Raw genomic sequence first — 20,750 nt, 5'->3', positions numbered from 1 at the left:
ACAAACACATTCTTGTCAAAACAGACAATATGACAACAATTTATTATCTAAACAAACAGGGGGGGACACACTCGTCACAGCTGTGTCTCTTAGCACAAAAAATTTGGCATTGGGCAATTCACAACAACATTCGCTTCATAGCACAATATATACCAGGCATTCACAATCAGTTAGCCGACAATCTCAGTCAAGATCACCAGCAAACTCACAAGTGGGAAATACATCCCCAGATTCTACAAGATCACTTCCACCGCTGGGGGTCACCAAACATAGATCTGTTTGCAACAAAAGAAAACGCAAAATGCCAAAACTTTGCGTCCAGATACCTACACCCTCAGTCCAAGGGCAATGCTCTATGGATCAGCTGGTCAGGGATATTTGCTTACGCTTTTCCCCCTCTCCCGCTCATTCCTTATCTGGTCAACAAACTGAGTCAAGACAAACTCAAACTAATACTTATCGCACCAACGTGGGCTCGCCAACCCTGGTACACCACACTGTTGGACCTATCTGTGGTACCCCACATCAAACTACCAAACAGACCAGGTGTGTTAGCACAACACAACCAACAGATCAGACACCCGAATCCAGCATCGCTCAACCTAGCAATCTGGCTCCTGAAGTCTTAGAATTTGGATATCTAAACCTTTCCAAAGAGTTTATGGAGGTCATTAAACAAGCAAGAAAACCCACAACAAGACATTGTTACGCTAACAAATGGAAAAGGTTTGTTTGCTACTGCCAGGCTAATCAAATTATGCCATTAGACGCCTCCACACAAAACATTGTAAGTTATTTACTACACTTACAAAAGTCCAATCTAGCCTTCTCTTCCATTAAAATCCATCTTACTGCAATATCTGCTTATCTGCAGATTAAACATACAAAATTGCTTTTTAGAATCCCAGTTATTAAAGCCTTTATGGAAGGACTAAAAATAATCATATCCTCAAGGACACCACCAGTACCTTTGTGGAATCTTAATATTGTATTAACACGACTCATGGGCCCACCATTTAAACCCATGCATTCTTGTCAAATCCAATTTTTGACTTGGAAAGTAGCCTTTCTAATACCCATCACTTCACTTCGAAGAGTTAACGAAATACAGGCGTTTACTATTCAAGAACCCTTTATACAAATACATAAACATAAGGTGGTTCTCCGTACAAATCCACAATTCTTACCAAAAGTCATATCACCGTTTCATCTAAACCAAACTGTGGAACTCCCAGTCTTCTTTCCACAGCCAGACTCAGTAGCAGAAAGGGCATTACATACGTTAGACATAAAAAGAGCGCTAATGTATTACATTGACAGAACAAAACAATTTCGTAAAACAAAACAATTGTTTGTAGCTTTCCAAAAACCGCATACAGGTAACCCTATATCCAAACAGGGCATTGCCAGATGGATAGTCAAATGCATTCAGACCTGTTACCTTAAAGCCAAAAGAGAATTACCCATTACTCCAAGGGCACACTCCACTAGAAAGAAAGGCGCCACAATGGCTTTTCTTGGTAATATACCAATGACAGAGATTTGTAAAGCAGCCACCTGGTCTACGCCCCATACATTTACTAAGCATTACTGTGTAGATGTGTTAACAATACAACAAGCCACAGTAGGACAGGCTGTACTAAGAGCATTCTTTCAGACAACTTCAACTCCTACAGGCTAACCACCGCTTTTGGGGAGATTACTGCTTTGTAGTCTATGCACCGCATGTGTATCTGCAGCTACATATGCCATTGTACGGAAAATGTCACTTACCCACTGTACATCTGTTCGTGGCATGTTGCGCTGCAGATACACATGCGCCCTCCCACCTTCCCGGGAGCCTGTAGCCGTTTTAGTTGCATGTAAATATGTAAATAAATATTCCTTTACTACACGCTATGTACATACATATCTACTCTATTGCATGGGCACCTCTAGTATCCTTACTTCACCAACTCCTACCTCACCCTTTGCGGGGAAAACAATCTAAGATGGAGTCGACGCCCATGCGCAATGGAGCCAAAAAGGTGGAGTCACTTGGTCCCGTGACTCGAAAAGACTTCTTCGAAGAAAAACAACTTGTAACACTCCGAGCCCAACACTAGATGGCAGGAACAGTGCATAGCATGTGAATCTGCAGCGCAACATGCCACGAACAGATGTACACTGGGTAAGTGACATTTTCCATATATATATCTTAAATGCATCTTTTGCAATCTTTCAAGTTCTGCTGTAAAGGTGAGGTAACATTGCTTATTTGATTTTATTTACAGTCTACTAGCATCATGGTTGGATTAATTGGCTATTACCTTTTTTTATGGTACCCCAGCAGCAATGTTATGACCTTTCTCTAGTATTGTGCGATCAGGTGAACAAAGTATACTTAGTATAGTGAGCAGTACCGTGTTGTTTTGTGAGCTAGTGATCTCTGCAGATAAGTAGGGTAGCGAAGAGGCAATTATGAGAAAGAATATGAGAGAGGTCTCAATTGAACTGCTGGAGATAGGTAGTACAAAATTACCTCTCGCGTAGGAGGGGGTTATTAATCCCAAATGATCTCTTGGTCCTGCTGTTAATAAAAAATGGCAGTTATTGTGTTTTCTTTTGTTTCAATAGGGCTTCTTAGACGGTGGCGGATTGACATCTCCTGATACACTTCATTTACAATCTGAAGGGGTAGAGCAGCAGAAGTGCAAGCTTCCCTCACATCAGCAGGACAAGCGCAGCATTAACACCTGAAGTGTACATTTTTGCACGCTCAAAAGGTACTGTACTGGAGGAAGAAGTTACAGCTATTTTTCTCAGTGTACCCAGAGAAGTTGAAAAACGCAGTGTTGGGACTAATATTTCCAAGAACCGATATAGCTTGTGAGCATGTAATTATCGTAATTGCATTATGGCATCAGCAGGCATATCTTTACTGACTTCTTTATGTCAAATAACAACCATGCACACTTAACATAGTTTGTTGGGTGCAGGAGGGTGAAAAGTAACTGGGATGAAATGGCATCAAGTTGAACTAGTATCTAAACAGTATTCTTCCAAGTCCCCTTTCTTCTGCTGTTTTTTTCCTCCGGGTTACCCAAGTAATTTAAGAAATCTTCTCAAATATCATACTCTGGTCCGATAAAATGTATGTACCTCCTTTCTTCCAGCAAGGTATAGGGAACCCTCTTGGTAATCCACCTGTGAGAAATTATATTGTTGGAAATAGAGTAAATTGTAAAAAAAAAAAAAAAATGATACCAGAATGGCAAAAATCCAATCAGTAGAACTGAAGCAATTCAGTTTTAAAGTTTAAAGTAAAAATAGCACCTGAAAGTTCAAAGCACCACTCACGGTCATCTGGTTGTGCTAGACTGTAGGAAATTAATAAATTCAGGCTGACCAGGATGGAGCGCAGGTCAGATACTGAGACAAGGTTAGTCCGGCTGAGCAGTTGCCATTTAAATTCTATCATCTCTGTAGCAGAAAGAGCCCGTTGGGCGTTGCAGAGGCTTATTGCTGGAGCATTGCTTAGGCAGTCACAACGGGTTGCCGGTTGCTGTAGTGCAAAAAGCAGGTCTAACCGCAGCTTTCTGTTGGCAACCTTTGTCTTGGGGTGAAGGAACCCGTTCACAGTCTCAAAGAGCCTAAACTTCGGGATTTCATCTTTTACTTGTGGAGGAGTACACTCTGACACCAGCCAAGGGTCCAGAACCTAGGGAGGCACCTCTTGGGGATCAGGGTCTCACTCCAGCAGAACTCAGGCACCCCAGTGCAGCAGGTCAATGGGGTAGTTGCAGGGAGGCCTCTGGAGCTTGTGTCCCTGTAGCTTACACAGGTCAGCCAACTGAGCCTTGAAGTCACTCCAGTTAGCCTGGGATGGAGGCAAGCAGATCCAGTCTTCCTTCTCAGAGAGAAAGGCAGTGAACAAGCAGCATGACAGTCTTCTAGCATCAGGGAGGTCCTTCTTCTGTAATGTCCAGAGGTCCAGCATGGTTCTGAAGAGTAGCTGAAGAGGTTCAATTTGTATACCTGGTGCCAGACTTTGTGTGGGAGAGATTCCTTGCCCTATCCCCACATCTGTTTCTGTTCAATTCTTGCCCTTCCCCTGTCAAGGCTCTAAACTATCCTGGTGATAAAAGGCAGGCAGGCCTGGTGTCTGATTCCATTGTGGATACAGGAGGCAAAGCCCTTTACTGTGCAAATCAGACTGGGTACTACTCCTTCCCCAGCCACCCTGACAGTATGGCCCATTTAGCCCTCATCTAAACCCCCTTTGTGTCACTCTCTGGAAGGAATACACAAACCTTAAAAGCAGAGCCATTCACAACCTTGTGACCCAGGATATAGACAGAAGGCACAAATGGTTTGGACAAGAAAATGCCAACTTTATTGAAGTGGCATTTTCAGAGTTCTAATGTGAAATCCGATTTCACCCTTAGAGGATTTTGAATTACAATTCATTTCATATCTCTATCTGTTCCCAATCCAGAGTTAGCACTTACTAAATTTAATAAAGTAACCCAGTGTTAGCCAGTGTGAGAGATAGGCCTTACAGTAGTGAAAAACAACTGTAGGAGTTTTTCACTACCAGGACTTGTAAAACATTAAATGCACACGTCCTATCTTTTACTTACATTGCTCCCTGTCCTATGAGCCTCCGTGGCCTACTTTAGGGGTGATTTCTAAGTATTAAAGGAAGGTTTAGGACTGGTAAAAGGTTTAAAACTGACTGCATTACAAACTCCTGTGGCAGGCCTTAGACATGGGTTACAGTGCTTCTTTAGTGGATGGCACAATGAGTGCTGTAGGCCCACTAGTAGCATTTTACTTGCAGGCCGTGGGCATTTAGTTATTCATGCAACATAAAGTAGTATCTCCTCAGAGGCAGTACATCCTGATAAAATAATACATACAAATATTCAATAAAAGTGTACTACAAAAATTTTACATATATTCAGTAAAAGTTTAGAAAAATCTGTGAATATATAATCTATGTATAAATAGGAGGCAACTTCAAACCTATACCTGCACAATGGTGCAAGGGTGCCTGCATTGGTGCTAAGCAGCCAATTGTGCACCAGTGCAGGGGGAAAGGACAGGACTGCGATCGATTAATCACGCAGGAAGTTGGGCTGCGTAGTTCTGGCTCAGCGATGCGTCGATCCGGTGGGCTGTGCGTCGAAGTTCCGGTCGCAGCGCTGATGCTGCATCGATCTCTACTTGGGGAGCCGGGCTGCGTCGTTCCGGGTCGGCGATGCAGTGATTCTTTCACTGCTAGGCAGACTGTGCGTCGATTCCGGCCGGCTTCTGAGGTTTCTACCCCTCCCGGTATTTTCCTCAAGCCCGAGGATGCAGAGGTGTCTGACGAGGTCGTCCCCAAAGATCTTCCCAAGGTAAGGATTCTCCCTTCTTCCCGTCTAAAGTTTGGAGGTTGGTTGGCAAGCTTTCATCATGACTGGAGGGAACTCTCATCCGATAAGGGGTTCTCCAGACAGTCCAGGGTTATCACTTGGAGTTCGTGGGAACTCCGGTTCAGGTTACGTCCCCGCGGCCACTGATGTTTTCCAAGGCTGAAGCCACCTTGGCAGACCAAGAGGTTTCAGAGCTCCTCATCAAAGTGCCAGTCACTTTGTCTACCTTTCATCCAAACTGGTTTGTCAACAACCTGTTCATAGTCAAGAAGAGAGGTGGAGGTCAACGCCCTGTAATCAGCTTCAGGGATTTCAACAGGTGGCTAGTTTATCCCCATGTCAAGATGGAGGGTATCCATCTCTTGCAAGATCTACTGCGTCCTAGGGACTGGCTAGCCCGACTAGATCTCAAGGATGCCTACCTTACCATTCCTGTCTTTCTCCCTCATTGCAAGTTTCTACAAATCATTTGGAACCGTCAGGTGTTCGAGTTCCAGACACTTCCTTTTGTTCTGTCCTTAGCTCCCTGGTGCTTCACTAAGGTCCTCAAGCCTGTAGCTTCCTCCGGGGCAAAGGAAATTATATGATCGTCTATTTGAAAAAAATCTTTATAATGGATCATTGTCCTCACGCCCTGTTGCAGCATCTACAGATGGCAGTGGACTTGTTAGAAAGGCTGGGCTTCATTATCAATGAACAAGTCCTGCTTCACCCGCAGCAGAAGACTACCTTCCTTGGTTTTGTCATAGTTTCTCAATCCTCCACCCTGAGTCTACCAGCCAAGAAGGTGACAAAGATCTAGCATGAGCTGTACAAGACCCTGGTGTGTTCTCAGACTTCCTTCAGAAATCTGGTTGAGTTGGTGGGCATCCTGGCCTCCTCCATCCAAGCGATATTTTCTGGTCTTCTGCACTACAGGACTTAGCAGCGCTCGAAGGCACGTCATCTACGGGAGAGTCTGTCTGACTCCACTCAGATCCCTCTCAACAACGAATCCAGAGAGAAGATGAGATGGTGGCTGGACCACATGGAGGCCTGGAATGAGAGGGCCATCTTTGGATCCAGTCTCGATTTGGTGATCGGGTCCGACACCAGTCTCTCCGGTTGGAGAGTCAGTTGTGGAGGTATTTCCAAAGGAGGGAAGTGGTCATCCGACAAAAGGTCACTTCACGTAAATTGCCTAGAACTTTTGGCAGGGTCCTTTGCGGCCCACTGTTGGACAAAAGACAGAATCAAGTGTTCGGTCTTACTTAAGATGGACAGTCTGTTGCCGCTTTGCTATATTAATCGGTTGGGGGGCCCCTGGTCCAAACCACCGGGAATTGGCAAAGCAGTTCTGGCAGGACTGCCTTCATTGGGAAATTTCAGTTACGGCACAATATCTACCACGGAGGTCCAATGAAGTAGTCGAATGGCACTCCAGACACCTGCGGCACCGCAGTGCCTGGCAGCTTCATTTGGAAGTATAAAGCTGCCAGGCCAGTATCAAGTATTCTGGACGGTTTAAAGGCTTTGGGGGCACATTTTTGGTGGACATGTTTGCTTCTCGTCTCAGCAGTCATCTGGGCCTGTTCTTCAGTTTTAAACCGGATCCACAGGCATCCACGACAGATGTTTTCCTCCAGGATTGGAGTGTGGAAGTAGGTTGTGCCTTTCCGCCATTCGTAATGCTAATGAGATTAACAATCCAAGTACACAGACAGAAGGCATCCCTTGTGGTGATTTCGCCCTTGTGGTGGTCTCAAGTGTGGTTTCCAGTGATGCTGAAACTTTCTTGGGATTCTTCAATCTATCTATCCAGAGACTGGACATACTTCGGAATCCTGTAGGGAATCCTCACCACATGGTTCTAGAGGGGCAACCACCTCTTACGCTATGGAAGATTACCGGAGTAGATGGAAGATCAGAGTACTTTTGGAGGTGGCTCAGGGTCTCCTCTCTATGGCTTGGGCACCCAGAACAAACAAACAGTACAAGTCCATTTGGAGACGTTGGTTGCACTGGTGTTTGCAAAAGGACATTGATCCCCTGGAATCCGGAATTGTGCCTATCCTGAACGTCATCTCTTCTCTAGTTACGGGAGGAATGGCTTACAGATGGGTAAATACTTTTCGCTCCCCTATTTGGCAGGTCATCTGCCTATTGATGGTCTTCCAGTGGGGAAGCCTCCTTTGGTGAGTAAACTGATGAGGGGAATATGTTTGTCTGTTCCATCTGAACCTCTGTACTCCTCATTGTGGGATTGCAACCAAGTACTTTGTCTATTCCAGACTTGGCCACATAATAAATACTTCTCCAGGAAACAACTGTCTAGTAAGTTGGCAGTGTTATTGTGCTTGGTCTCTTGCCCTAGGGTGTCTGATGTTCGAGCGCTGGACCTTTCCGGTAGGGTTTCTACCACTGACGGTGTGACAATTCCTATATCCTGAAGGACGAAGTGCAATTGCAGGTTAGTCTCCTACCCAGCGTTTCCCCACAACCCTAAACTCAGCATTGTCAGATGCCTTAAAGCTTATTAGGTTACCATAGAAGAGCTCGGGCCAGCAGGCAAACAGCAATTATTCATCGCCCTAAGTAAACCATTTAAGGTGTTTTCGTCTCCCACTATTGCTCGGTGTGTGAGAGGTGTTCTGCTGGAGGCTGGAATCGACACTTCCAATTTTGTTGCACCCTCGGCTAGAGGTGCTATGACTTCCAAATCATTTGCCAGTTTGGAAGACATTCTTAAAGCAGCAGATTGTTTTTTTGATTCTGCATTTAAAGCATTTTACTTTAAACCTGTGGCCCATATGGCATCCATAGTAGTGGACAAGCTTTGAACTGGCATAATCCGAGCCTATGGTCCTGACATAGCAGGAAAAATGTCCTAGCTAGCGTAACGGAAAGTTTCAATTCTGTTAAGGACATAGGCGAGGATTATTCCCTCCCTTAGAAATGGGGTGTTTCTTTATTCCCCACCCTCTCTGTATTCAAACTTCTAATTATATGGTAACCTAGGGTTGATAAACAACTAGGTCTGCTTTATTTAGCGATGGGGAGGCTATTTATCTTCATTTATGTGTGAGAATCTCTCATTGGATATAAATCATAGTACTCCTTCTATTCACCTATGAGTTGTATTGTTGTAATTATGCATTTCATGATGAATGCTGTAGTTGTGGTATTATGCATTGATACAGTTCGCTGGATTAACTGATGTTTGGTAATATTTATACGATTTATCTTCAAGGAACAGGATTTACTGGTTGTTTTTTGCGGTGGGGAATGAGGCGTCTAAGCAAGACTGATGAGAAGAGTCAACTGTTTTCTATTCGTCGGATTCCTACCGCACAAAGAAAGAGGGAGCTTGGATTGAGTTGTGGGGCTATAACTTAGAAACTATGCTGTAATTGGCTATTGTTATTTTGACTTTCCCTAGGGTTATGGGAAAGGTAGTTTGTTATTTTTAAAGTGATTCCTCTTAAAAATAAAGTGGAGAAAGAAGGCGTACTCCTTGCCTCCGTGTCCTTCATAGATTTCAAAATTTCCGTTACGCTAGCTAGGAAATTTTTCATTTCCGCCTACTGCAACTCTACCTGAAGGTGAAGAGGTTATATTTATTGTTGTGCACCTAGGTTTAGGTTCAGAATTCAACAGTCCAGGTCCAAATCCACGAGTATCTTTACAATCCCTACCATGTTTTAGGAGGTTGGGGAGGAGGGGTAGTATGCAGATTTGGCCTGGATATAGTTTGTGGAAAATTTTGAAGGCTTCTCCGCGAATAATCTCAAATGTAAAAAACAAAAATGAACAAGGACATTGACAAAGCCAGTATTTCTAACTTTGTGTACTAACACATGCAAAGACTGGTGTAAATAAATGCTGTTTGCTTGGGTTACCACATTACATTTTGACCAATGGGCTTTGGCAGTGCTTGTTATGCAGGCATAATTTAAATTTCTTTTAGTGTAATATGATTCAACACATTGTGTGCATTTTATTTCGACATCTCTAGTTATATTGCGAAATTTTTGTAATCAAATAAACATATAGGCAACTAATAATGCATACATCCGTGGGAAGTCTACACTGCCACTGGTAAAAATGTAAGAAAATTGCTTATATTAAAGTACAATGTCTTACATTTGTTTAATTTGACTGCATTACATTCAATTAGTCCAGTGAAATACATTTGTTAAAATATTTAAATTAAAACTATTTGTTTAATTGTTCCATGGCAATGGAAGCACTCTGTTAGAGACGGAGCAGTTCATCCAGTTGCATGACTGTGAAATAAATATTCTTGTATCTTTATCCAAATTTCATCGACATTATCTCAAAGCAAGGGCAGAAGGGGGCTGATGCAAAGCCTCCAGTTCATGAATATAACAAGGCTGTTCTTCCTAACCTTAAAAAAAGGGCTTAGCTCCATGGTGGGGGAGACCCCTTAGTAGTCACAAGGTTATTTTTTTTTTTCCTCTCTGTTATTGGAATTTGAGGAAGACTTCACTTTTTTTCTTCCAAATAAGTAAAAAAGATATTAATTAAAAGGACAATTAATGGACGTTTTGATTATTTGTAAAGTTTGTGATAACGTCGGACCTGACTGCTGCGATCTTGGAATTCAAGATTATTTTGACTGAAACAATTTTATATTTTTTTGACAGCATAAAATGGATCCTTCAAGACCCCCATTCAGGGGTGCTGCTTTTCGCATGCCCTTCATGGGGCGCATGCCTTCACCTATTCAGCAAGAACCTAAAGTAGATGCAATGTCTTTTGGGAGAGCAAGCCCGCTGTCACGAGGCCAGCCTTTGGAAATGGCACGAGGAACTTGTGCACCAGAGGTGCAAGCGAAGCAGGTAAGCACTTGGGGGGGAGGTGTAGGTATAGACTATATCAGTGCATCAGCTAGCATAAGACAAGTACTGAAGAAAGAAGCAATGGATGTCACAGTAGTTTGATAGATAGGAGGTGCAGAGAATGAAAACGTTAATGTTTTGAGTACCGCTGAATCCTTGGCTAGTGAGTTGACATTTGGGTTCAAATCCAGGGTCCTATGGAATAAGGGAAAAATGCAAAAACAGAAGGGCTACCAGTTTAATTAGACTTACATGACTCGTTAATGAGAGAACTCGTGAGGGCTAACGGTAATTTTCTGTGTTTTTGAAGGTGCCTCCTTCTACGGCAGAGGTCTTGCCCTCAATGTTCCAGAGCTTAGGGTTTGAGGCCCTGTCAAAGCCAGCTAGTGGGTTAACATTTCCTCGTGGTAAGTTTCAAAGACTAGTAGGTACAGTTCTTAAAACATCAGTTGTTCTTTTACCTCTCTTCTGTTTATGCGAATCCCACATTTTTGAAAAAAAATCTTTTAATTGAGAATTATTTTTGACGATTTGTTTGGAAAATACAATATGAAAACACACACAATTAAGGTGATATGTCATTTTGGAGTTTTTGTGAGGCAACCTTGGGGGGTATTCTTTGTAGTTGGTACTAAGTGGTATGGTCTTGAGAGAATTCTTCCCTGACATTTTGTAAAACCTTTGAATAAAACATAAAATTGTGCTACCTACTTTCTCTCATGTCTTAAGGTCATATAAAAACATGCTACACTAAAACTAGTAAATCAGTTTGGAGTATAAATTGGATTTATCAAATTTTTCTGTTTTCGAACATAGACAAACTGCCCTTTTCATCTCCATCTTATTTCTCTAGTTTCCAATTTACCTCTGTCTTCGGTTTTATTTTCACATTTTTGTATATAGATATACCCATGGTTTTGCTCCTCTGTTTACCTTCCCTGATTTTCGTTTATCATTTTCCTTCATAGACCTTTAGCCCTGCATCAGAAGACTGTTTCTGTTGCCTATTCCCATGTGCACTATCAAAATTGTAATTATTTTTACTAAATGCACAGACGTATTAGTGTGCTTTGTTAGATACCGTCGTTCTGCCTGTGTTCGCTCTACTATATAGACGAGCCAGTTCTCATTCTTTTTCCTTGGGTTATTTCCCGACATTGATATTACCCTCGCTTATTAAGGTTTTTGGACCATTCAGCAGGTGGAATTCAGCATTACATGCTCCTTGCCTATGATTTCAATCCTCTGAGTAGAACTTGCCGCTCCCGCACTGACAAGCTGCCTCCTTTTCAGCGCAGAGACTTTCAAGCCATGCCCGTGCGACTCGCTTCCCCACTAATTAGGGCTTGCCTCAACTCATGGTCTTTGCAAGTTGTGTCCTATTGCTTATTGCTGGCCAGCCTTACCTGGTACTTTGCTACCATGTTTTTGAATACAGAAATGAAGAGTCAGCAAAGGGGACGGGGATAGACGCTCCCATAGCTCCACTTTAAAAATGAATAATTTCCATTGAGACCCTCTCATACCTCTAGTGAAAAAATTTTATCAGCCAACTTTGGGGAAAAAAATAAATATCAACTACTCTTACAAAAAAAGAGAATGTGCTTGTTTTGCATTTCCAATAAACCACACTGCCACTTCTCTGTCCCCACATTGGCCAACAGAGGACCACCTAGAGCTCTTGCAACTGGAAGAACTGGGCTTTCTGGCCAAAGGAGCCTTTGAAAGGGTGCTAGCATCATAAGTAGGTTGTGGTTGCTATTCGTGCTACTTTCTGGTGCCAAAAAGAGGATAGAGGCCGCCACCCTTTCTTAGATCTGTGCCTTCTCAGTTATTTCCTGAAAAAGGGAAAGTTCATGGCTTAGGTTTTATCTGCCCTTGACCTTGGAGATTGGCTGGTAATGTTAGACTTTCAGGACGCCTATTGCCACATCCCTTGGTAGCTTAGCACAGAGCAGTCAGGCTTATCCCCAAAGGCAGTGTGTAAAGCGTTTGCTCAACCCTGTTAGGCCAGTGACACAATAAATACACCACAAAAGAAACTCCAATCAAGAATAAATATAATCTTTTTTTATATTGTATATAGCATCAGAACAAAATTATATAAATCATAAATAGGAGTATAAGGTGCAATTATTGTAGTAAGGCTCAGTATTCAGACCATGCAATAGGAAATGCTACACGTTATGCAATATCCTTCTGGCTTAGCGAATGATTAATCTGTCAGACCTCATTAATTAAGGCATGAAGGTTTTACAGTGAAACACTTGCATCACTAAATGCCACCTTACATGCCGCAGTAAACAGTACAAAAATCTAATTTTACTTTCATGAAACAGAAACTTAATATCTTGCTAGCGATCAACACCTATTTGCAGGGAAAACACATAGACCACACCATATTATCACAGCACGTAGGGCCCAGTGCACCCGTGCTCTTACTAAACTTTATATGGGGCTCGGAAGTCCATGTAGGTCACAGGAGCCTTCTGCCTGCTTACTACAAGTATTAAGGTAATCTGCAGTTCCTCGCAGAGAACACGCTCCTAGCAGAACCCGCTTGAATTACTCAGTGACCCCTGTAAGCATCAGTAACCCCTCCAGGCCCCCACAACCCAAACCCATCGCCTCCCCCCCCCCCCCCCCCCCCCCCCCCAAATCAACACACACACGCGCGCACACACGCTAAGGCCAGTTGGGGGGGGGGGTGGGGAGGGAGGGGTAGGAATGGCGGCTGTGGTGGGGCACACTACAGATTGTGGTGGGGAGTCCTCCTTTGGTCCCCCTGCATGCATACTTGCAAGAGGGCAGCCGCTCGAGTATGCGTGGTGCAGCTGCTGAAGATGTAGAAAAATACAGCCTAAAGTAGGCGGGGGAGACCTCCTTTAGCCTCTCGTGTCCAGAGATGGGGATTCTTGCGGTCTCGGGCGCGGGAGACCTCCCTTTATCTCTCTGGCCTCCCACGTTTGGAGAATCCAAAAGAAGCTGCCTGTGAGCATGCGGTGCGGTGCAGCTGCTGCGAGGACAGTCTATCAGAAGCCGGTCCCGGCTTCAGGAGGGACCCCTTCCTAGTCCAGCAAAGGGCGTGTGCTACTGGGTTCCACTCCCTGGTGCCGTCAGCTTGGGCTTAGGGAATGCCCTTGGGGTCAGAGCGACGCAGCCGGCAGAGTCACGGCACGGGCCACGCTACCCATCCTCGCTTGTCCAGCTGAGTCAGATGCTCCCCGCTTGCTATGCTGTCAAAGACTGGGACCAATCCTCCCCACAACCACACAACTGTCCCGAAAAGTGCTCACCACGCTCTAATTCTGCCAGGAAGGGGATAATGAATTGGAGCGCTCTCCCTGTGCCCCAGTGAGCAGCAAAATAGCGCTAATCACACACTGAAGAAATAATAATACAAAGAACTGCCAATTCTGGGCAGTACAGTGCCAGGAGGCACTTGAGGCACAGGGTGGTAGATCAGCTCATCCAGGCAAGTGGAAGGCAGGGATGGCAGTTTCTCCTCACACCACCTCAGTGCCTGAGTAGTCCAAGGTCAGGGTGCAGCTGGCAGCAGAGCAACAAGCAGAAAAGCAATCCAGTGAGTCCTTTATGCCACCCAACAAGTAGCAGACAGCAGGGCAACAGAAGAAGAGCTGTCCAGATGACCAGAAATGCCTTTGTTCAAGGGGTGACTTCCAAGGAACCCTTTCAAGTGTAACACTACCCCTTTCAAACCAGCCCTGTCTCCAGACATCAGTAGGTGGTAAATCAGACCTTTTGTGAGGGCAGGACCCAGCCTATTGACATTTAAGATGTGAACTACTTCTTCCAGCCTAGAAAGACTATCAGTATGCAGATGCCTCTTCTGTCACACCCAGCCTGTGTTGTGGCTGTCTCTGCCCTAGACTTGGATTGGAGTTTGGCTGCAAAACACATAGCTATAAGCACAGAGAAATGCCCACTTTCGAAAAAAAGCGGCAATTGTAAAACAATGTAAAATCCAACTAAGTCAGTAAGTAGGATTTAACCTTACCATTCCAAACATACCCAACATGCCTGTGCTACTCCTTTTAAATCAGAAATTACCACTTAAAATAGTTAAGGGAATTCCCAGTGCTAACCTATGAGAGGAGCAGCCCTCGCATTATTGAAAAACAAAATAGGCTGTTTGTCACTACTAGAACATTCAGACCATAAAGGTACATGTTTTACCTTTTACCTACACAGGACCCTGCCCATAGGGCTCCCAAGGACCTAGCTTAGGGTGACTTAGGTGTAATAAAAGGGAAGTTTAGGCCTTGGCAGGTAGTTTGAAACGCAGTGGCAGGCCTGTGACAGGTTTGAAAGGCTACTTGTGTGGGTTGCGCAATCAGTGCTGCAAGCCCACAAGTAGCACTTAATGTACCGTCCCTGGGTCGGTACACGGTATACAACTTTACAAGGGACTTATAGGTAAATTAAATATGCCAAACTAGAGCAAACCTATCATACCATGTTTTAGAGGAGAGAGCACATGCACTTTAGCACTGATTAGCAGTGGTAAAGTGCCCAGAGTCCTAAAGCCAACAAAAAGAGTGTCAGCAAAATAGGAGGAGGAAGGCCAAATGTTTGGGGGTAACCCTGCAGAAAGGGCCATTTCCAACAATATGGTATCTCAAACTCCGGAGCATGAGCTTCTGTCCTCCAGTCAGGCAACCCATTTGTAAGGGTCTTCAGTCATGGCAACAGGGTAGGGTACTGCACCTGTCTACTCTCCAACTTTATATGTGGAGATTGAGTGGCAACAGTTGAGGGTGTTTGATCTCCCTCCTGAAGTATGTAATGTCATTCTGGCAGGCTGGCATTCTTGTACCAAAATTATCTGCATCTGCTGAGGGTACAAGTTTGTAGCTTGATGTACATCCAAAGCAGTTGATCTTCTGTTTTTCACCCTTGTGTCAAGCTCTCCTTTTCTTTATTTTCCTGGCAAGTCTTTGCTTTGGGCACAGTAAAAGGATATCTGTCTGCCATTTCTGCTTTCCTACGGTTGCCGATTTAACCTTCCCTGTTTAAGTCACCTCTTGTTACTAGATTAATTTAAGGTTGACAACAGATGTTTCCTCCTATGCCGTCATTATTCCCCACTGGGACATGAATTTGGTTCTCACCTTCCTTATGTATTCCCCTTTTGAGCCAATGCACAGTTTTCCTTTACAGCTCCTAAATCTCAAAACGGTCTTCCTTGTGGTGATAACTCTGACAGAAGGGTGAGCCAATTGCAGGTGATTTCAGTTAACCCTCCCTACACCCCATGTTTCCTAGCTAAGGTGATTCTTAGAACTCAAGCACCCTTTTTTACCAAAGGTGGTCACACCTTTTCATGTTGGGCAGAACATCTTCTTGCCTAGTTTTTTTCTGCGTCTTATCCATCTATAGAAGACAACAGACTCCACTGCCTGGATCCAAAAGGGGCGTAATTGTTCTACATTGATCGTACCAAAGATTTCTAGATGCACAATTAACTCTTTGTTGGATTTACAGGGGCAAACAAAGGTACTTGAAAAAGAACCATCTCTCAATGGATCAGTGTCTGTACTAAGTTCTGCTACACAGTGACCAAGAAACAGCCCACTGAGCGCTGAACAGCCCATTCCACCAGAGCTAAAGCTGCCACCACTGCATTAGCTAGAAGGGTCCCAGTCCTTGGCATCTGTTAGGCCACTACTTGAGCATCACTGCACATGTTCACCAAACACTACTGCCTAGACAATTGGGTCCGGCGAGATGGCCATTGTAAGGAAATACCTCCTTCACATGGTTACCCCCTGAGTTTTTGCCTTTTGCTGATGCCAAGTTATGATTGAAAGCGTGCTGGGACCCTGCTAACCAGGCCGACGCACCAGTGTTTTTTCCCTAAACTGTACCTTTGCTTCCACAATTGGCACAGACCTGGCACTTAGATAAGTCCCTTGTAAATGGTACCCATGGTACCAAGGGCCCTGATGCCAGGGAAGGTCTCTAAGGGCTGCAGCATGTCTGATGCCACCCTGGGAACCCCTCACTCAGCACATGCACACTGCCTCACAGCTTGTGTGCGCTGGTGGGGAGAAAATGAGTAAGTCGACATGGCACTCTCCTCAGAGTGCCCTGTCAACCTCACACTGCCTGTGGCATAGGTAAGTCACCCCTCTAGCAGGCCTTATAGCCCTAAGGCAGGGTGCACTATACCACAGGTGAGGGCATATGTGCATGAGCACTATGCCCCTACAGTGTCTAAGCAAAACCTTAGATATTGTAAGTGCAGGATAGCCATAAGAGTATATGGTCTGGGAGTTTGTCAAAACGAACTCCACAGTTCCATAATGGCTACACTGAAATCTGGGATGTTTGGTATCAAACTTCTCAGCACAATAAATGCACACTGATGCCAGTGTGGAATGTATTGTAAAATGCACCCAGAGGGCATTTGAGAGACGCCCCTGAATACCAATCCGACTTCTAGTGTGGGGCTGACCAGTTTCTGCCAGCCTGCCACAACCAGACGAGTTGATGGCCACATGGGGAGAGTGCCTTTGTCACTCTATGGCCAGGAACAAAGTCTGTACTGGGTGGAGGTGCTTCTCACCTCCCCCTGCAGGAACTGTAACACCTGGCTCACCCCCTTTGTTACAGCGCCACATCACAGCTAGTGGAGATGCCCTCCCCTCCGGCCACTGCCCCCACTTTTGGCGGCAAGGCTGGAGGAGATAATGAGAAAAACAAGGAGGAGTCACCCACCAGTCAGGACAGCCCCTAAGGTGCCCTGAGCTCAGGTGACCCCTGCCTTTAGAAATCCTCCATCTTAGTTTTGGAGGATTCCTCCAATAGGATTAGGGAAGTGCCCCTCAGGGAGGAGGCACAAAGAGGGTGTGGCCACCCTCCAGGACAGTAGCCATTGGCTACTGCCCTCGTGACCTAAACAAACCCCTAAATTCAGTTTTTAGGGGCACCCCTGAATCCAGATTCCTGTAACCTGAACCAAGAAGGACTGCTGACCTCCAAGCCCTGCAGAGACGACGGAAGACGACAACTGCTTTGGCCCCAGCCTGCAACAGTGACGCATCCAACAGGGACCAGTGACCCCTGAAGCCTCAGCGGACTGCCCTGAACCCCAGGACCAAGAAACTCCTGTGAGCAGCGGCTCTGCTCAACAAACAGCAACAATATTGCAACTTTTCTACAACTTTCAAAGACCTCACTCTTCCCGCTGGAAGCTTGAGACTTCACATTCTGCACCCTATGCCCCCAGCTCGAGATCCAGAGAACCAACACCACAGGGAGGACTCCCAGGCGTCTGTGACCCAGTGAGTATCCCAAGACGGCCCTCCTGGACCCCCACAGCGACGGATGCAGAGAGAATCCAGAGGCTTCCCCTGACTGCGACTGCCTGTAACACGGACCCGACGCCTGGACCAAGCACTGCACCCGCAGCCCCCAGGACCAGAAGGAACCGAACCTCAGTGCAGGAGTGACACCCAGGCGACCCTCTGCCTAGCCGAGGTGGTGGCTGGCCCGAGAAGCCCCCCCCCTGTGCCTGCCTGCACCGCTAGAGTTACCCCTGGGTCCCTCCATTGTTTCCTACACAAAACCCAACACCTGCTTTGCACACTGCATCTGGCCACCCCTGTGCCGCTGAGGGTGTGTTTTGTGTGCCTACCCCCCCAGTGCTGTACAAAACCCCCCTGGTCTGCTCCCCCCCCCCCGAGGACGTGGGTACTTACCTGCTGGCAGACTGGAACCGGAGCACCCCTGTTCTCCATAGGCGCCTATGTGTTTTGGGCACCGCTTTGACCTCTGCACCTGACCAGCCCTGAGCTGCTGGTGTGGTAACTTCTGAGTTGCCTTGAACCCCCAACGTTGGGCTGCCTATGCCCAGGAACTGAGACTTTTAAGTGTCTTACTTACCTCACAATCTAACCAATACTTACCTCCCCCAGGAACTGTTGATTTTTGCACTGTCTACTTTTAAACTAGCTTATTGCCATTTTAATAAATCTGTATATGTTATTGCTCTAATTCAAAGTTCCTAACTTACCTGTGTGGAGTACCTTGCATTTTATGTATTTACTTCAAATCTTGAACTTGTGATTCTAAAAGTAAATTAAGAAAAGATATTTTTCTACATAAAAACTATTGGCCTGGAGTTAAGTCTTTGAGTGTGTGGTCCTCATTTATTGTCTGTGTGTGTGTACAACAAATGCTTAACACTACCCTCTGATAAGCCTACTGCTCGGCCACACTACCACAAAATAGAGCATTAGAATTATCTATTTTTGCCACTATCTTACCTCTAAGGGGAACCCTTTGACTCTGTGCACACTTTCTCTTACTTTTGAGATAGTAAATACAGAGCCAACTTCCTACAGCCATTTTGCCTGTCCAGTCCACCAGGTAGTTTAAAACAGTCCACAGACCCACATCTGGTAAGCAATAGCTTTGTTTTCTTAGGTAAGGAATCTGTGGCTATAAGCCTGATTCAGATGAACAAGTTACTTACCTTTGGTGACACCTTATTTGGTAGAGACTTTATCTAGCCACAGATTCCTTACCGTTCCTCCCATCCTCCCTGTTCTGCCTAACTGTCTTCACACATGAAAGAGGACCTTCAGGACCTCACTTTTGGCACACCAGTCATCCCTAAGACCTCAGCTTAGCTCAGGTCTGGAAAAACAGTCAAGAACTGAGGTCAGTGCACAGGGATGGTGGCTATATAGTAATTGCACATGTCAGTTCCGGCACAGATTATGCCAGCAACGCCTTGCGGGCCAAACGACACCATCTGCTGGTGCATATTGGGATTACTCAAATTTCCAGATCAAGCCTGATGCCAGGGGAATATTCTTAACTAAGGAATCTGTGGCTAGATGGAATCTCTACCAGTTAATGCATAACCAAACGTCTGTAACTTGGTCATCTCTCCCAAATCTGGCTAACATACTCAGCTCTCAAAACCACTCCTCATTAAGATGTCTTACTATTGCCATTCATCAAAGCTCTCCCTGGGGATGCTCTCTTACCCCTAATTAGCATTTTCAATGCCTCCCTCTCTCAAGGCATCTCCCGAGAGGCTCTCAAGACTGGTCATAGCCTCCCACTCCTAAAGAAACCTACACTAGACAGTGTTGACCTTGCAGTTACCAGCCCAACATTCACTGAGAAGATCATTGAAAAAGTAGTCAATGTACAGTTCTAAGATAACATCAGTGCTGTCTCCTGCACAATCAACAGTCTGTATTCAGATAATGCTGCAGCATGGAGACTGCCACCTTACACATCGTAGATGGTGCCCTCTTTATCACTGATGAAGATGACCCCTGCTTCCTGATACTGCTGGACTTCTCAGCTGCCTTCAACGCTGTCCACCATCCCACCCCACTACGTACCCATGTCTCAAAAGATCCCTATTTCATATGGAGCCCCACAGGGCTCCAAACTGTCTGTCATCCTAAACCTTTACTGTGAGAAAGTAGCCTCTTTCTAGCATGGTTACCCCCATTTTGGCCTGATGGTGAGTGTTTGTCAGTGTATTTTTACTGTCTCACTGGAATCCTGCTAGCCAAAACCCCAGTGCTCAAAGTTAAAATCCTATTTGTCAGTGTGTTTTACCGGTCTCACTGGGATCCTGCTAGCCAGGACCCCAATGCTCATAGTTGTGGCCTATGTGTGTTGTCAGTATGCTTCACTGTGTCACTGAAGTTCTGCTAATCAAAACTCCAGTGCTTATGCTCTCTCTACTTACCAAATTTGTCACTATAGTTTAGTGACTCCATATTCCAATTCGGATTGGCACACTGGACCCCCCTATAGGTCCCTAGTATATGGTACCTAGGTATCCAGGGCATTGGGGTTCCAGGAGATCCTTATGGGCTGCAGCATTTCGTTTGCCACCCATAAGGAGCTCAGACAAACCTTTCTTCAGGACTTCCACTGCAGCCTGAGTGAAATAGTGCACACACTATTTCACAGCCATTTTCATTGCACTTAAGTAACTTATAAGTCACCTATGTGTCTAACCTTCATTTACTGAAGGTTAGGTGCAAAGTTACTGTGTCTGAGGGCACCCTTGCACTACCATAGGTGCCCCCACATTGTCCAGGGCCAATTCCCCAGACTTCGTGAGTGTGGGATACCATTATACGCATGCACTACATATATGTCAACACATATATGTAGCTTCACAATGGTAACTCCGAATATGGCCATGTGAGGTGTCTAAGATCATGGAATTGCCCCCCCAATCCAAATCTGGTATTGGGAGCCAATCCCTTGCTCCCTGGGGGCTCCACCATGGACCCCCAGTACTGCCAAACCAGCTCTCTGAGGTTTCCACTGCAGCCCCAGCTGCTGCCACCTCACAGACGGGGTTCTGCCCTCCTAGGGACTGAGCAGCTCAATCCCAGGAAGGCAGAACAATTCATTTCCTTTGGGACGAAGGTGTTACACCCTCTCCCTTTGGAAACAGGTGTTACAGGCTTGGGAGGGGTAGCCTCGCAGAGCCTCTGGAAAT

The 20,750-nt window shown here is 45.3% G+C and overlaps 1 protein-coding gene across 2 annotated transcripts in view; it reads left to right on the top strand.

The window, feature by feature from the left end:
* Positions 1-20,750, top strand: part of PIWIL2 (piwi like RNA-mediated gene silencing 2) — a 1,291,255-nt gene that overhangs the window by 57,466 nt on the left and 1,213,039 nt on the right. For both annotated transcript variants that reach the window (XM_069213952.1, XM_069213950.1), the window contains exons 3-5: positions 2,617-2,765; positions 10,046-10,240; positions 10,551-10,647. In XM_069213952.1, the coding sequence (XP_069070053.1) occupies positions 10,052-10,240; positions 10,551-10,647 (286 nt within the window). In that variant the 5' untranslated portion in view covers positions 2,617-2,765; positions 10,046-10,051. The remainder of the gene's footprint in view (positions 1-2,616; positions 2,766-10,045; positions 10,241-10,550; positions 10,648-20,750) is intronic.

The sequence above is a fragment of the Pleurodeles waltl genome, chromosome 11 (genome assembly GCF_031143425.1).
Source record: "Pleurodeles waltl isolate 20211129_DDA chromosome 11, aPleWal1.hap1.20221129, whole genome shotgun sequence".
In the NCBI taxonomy this organism is placed as follows: Eukaryota; Metazoa; Chordata; class Amphibia; order Caudata; family Salamandridae; genus Pleurodeles; species Pleurodeles waltl.
Note: the sequence above shows the minus strand (reverse complement) of the source record. Positions and strands in the feature narration are given on the sequence as shown.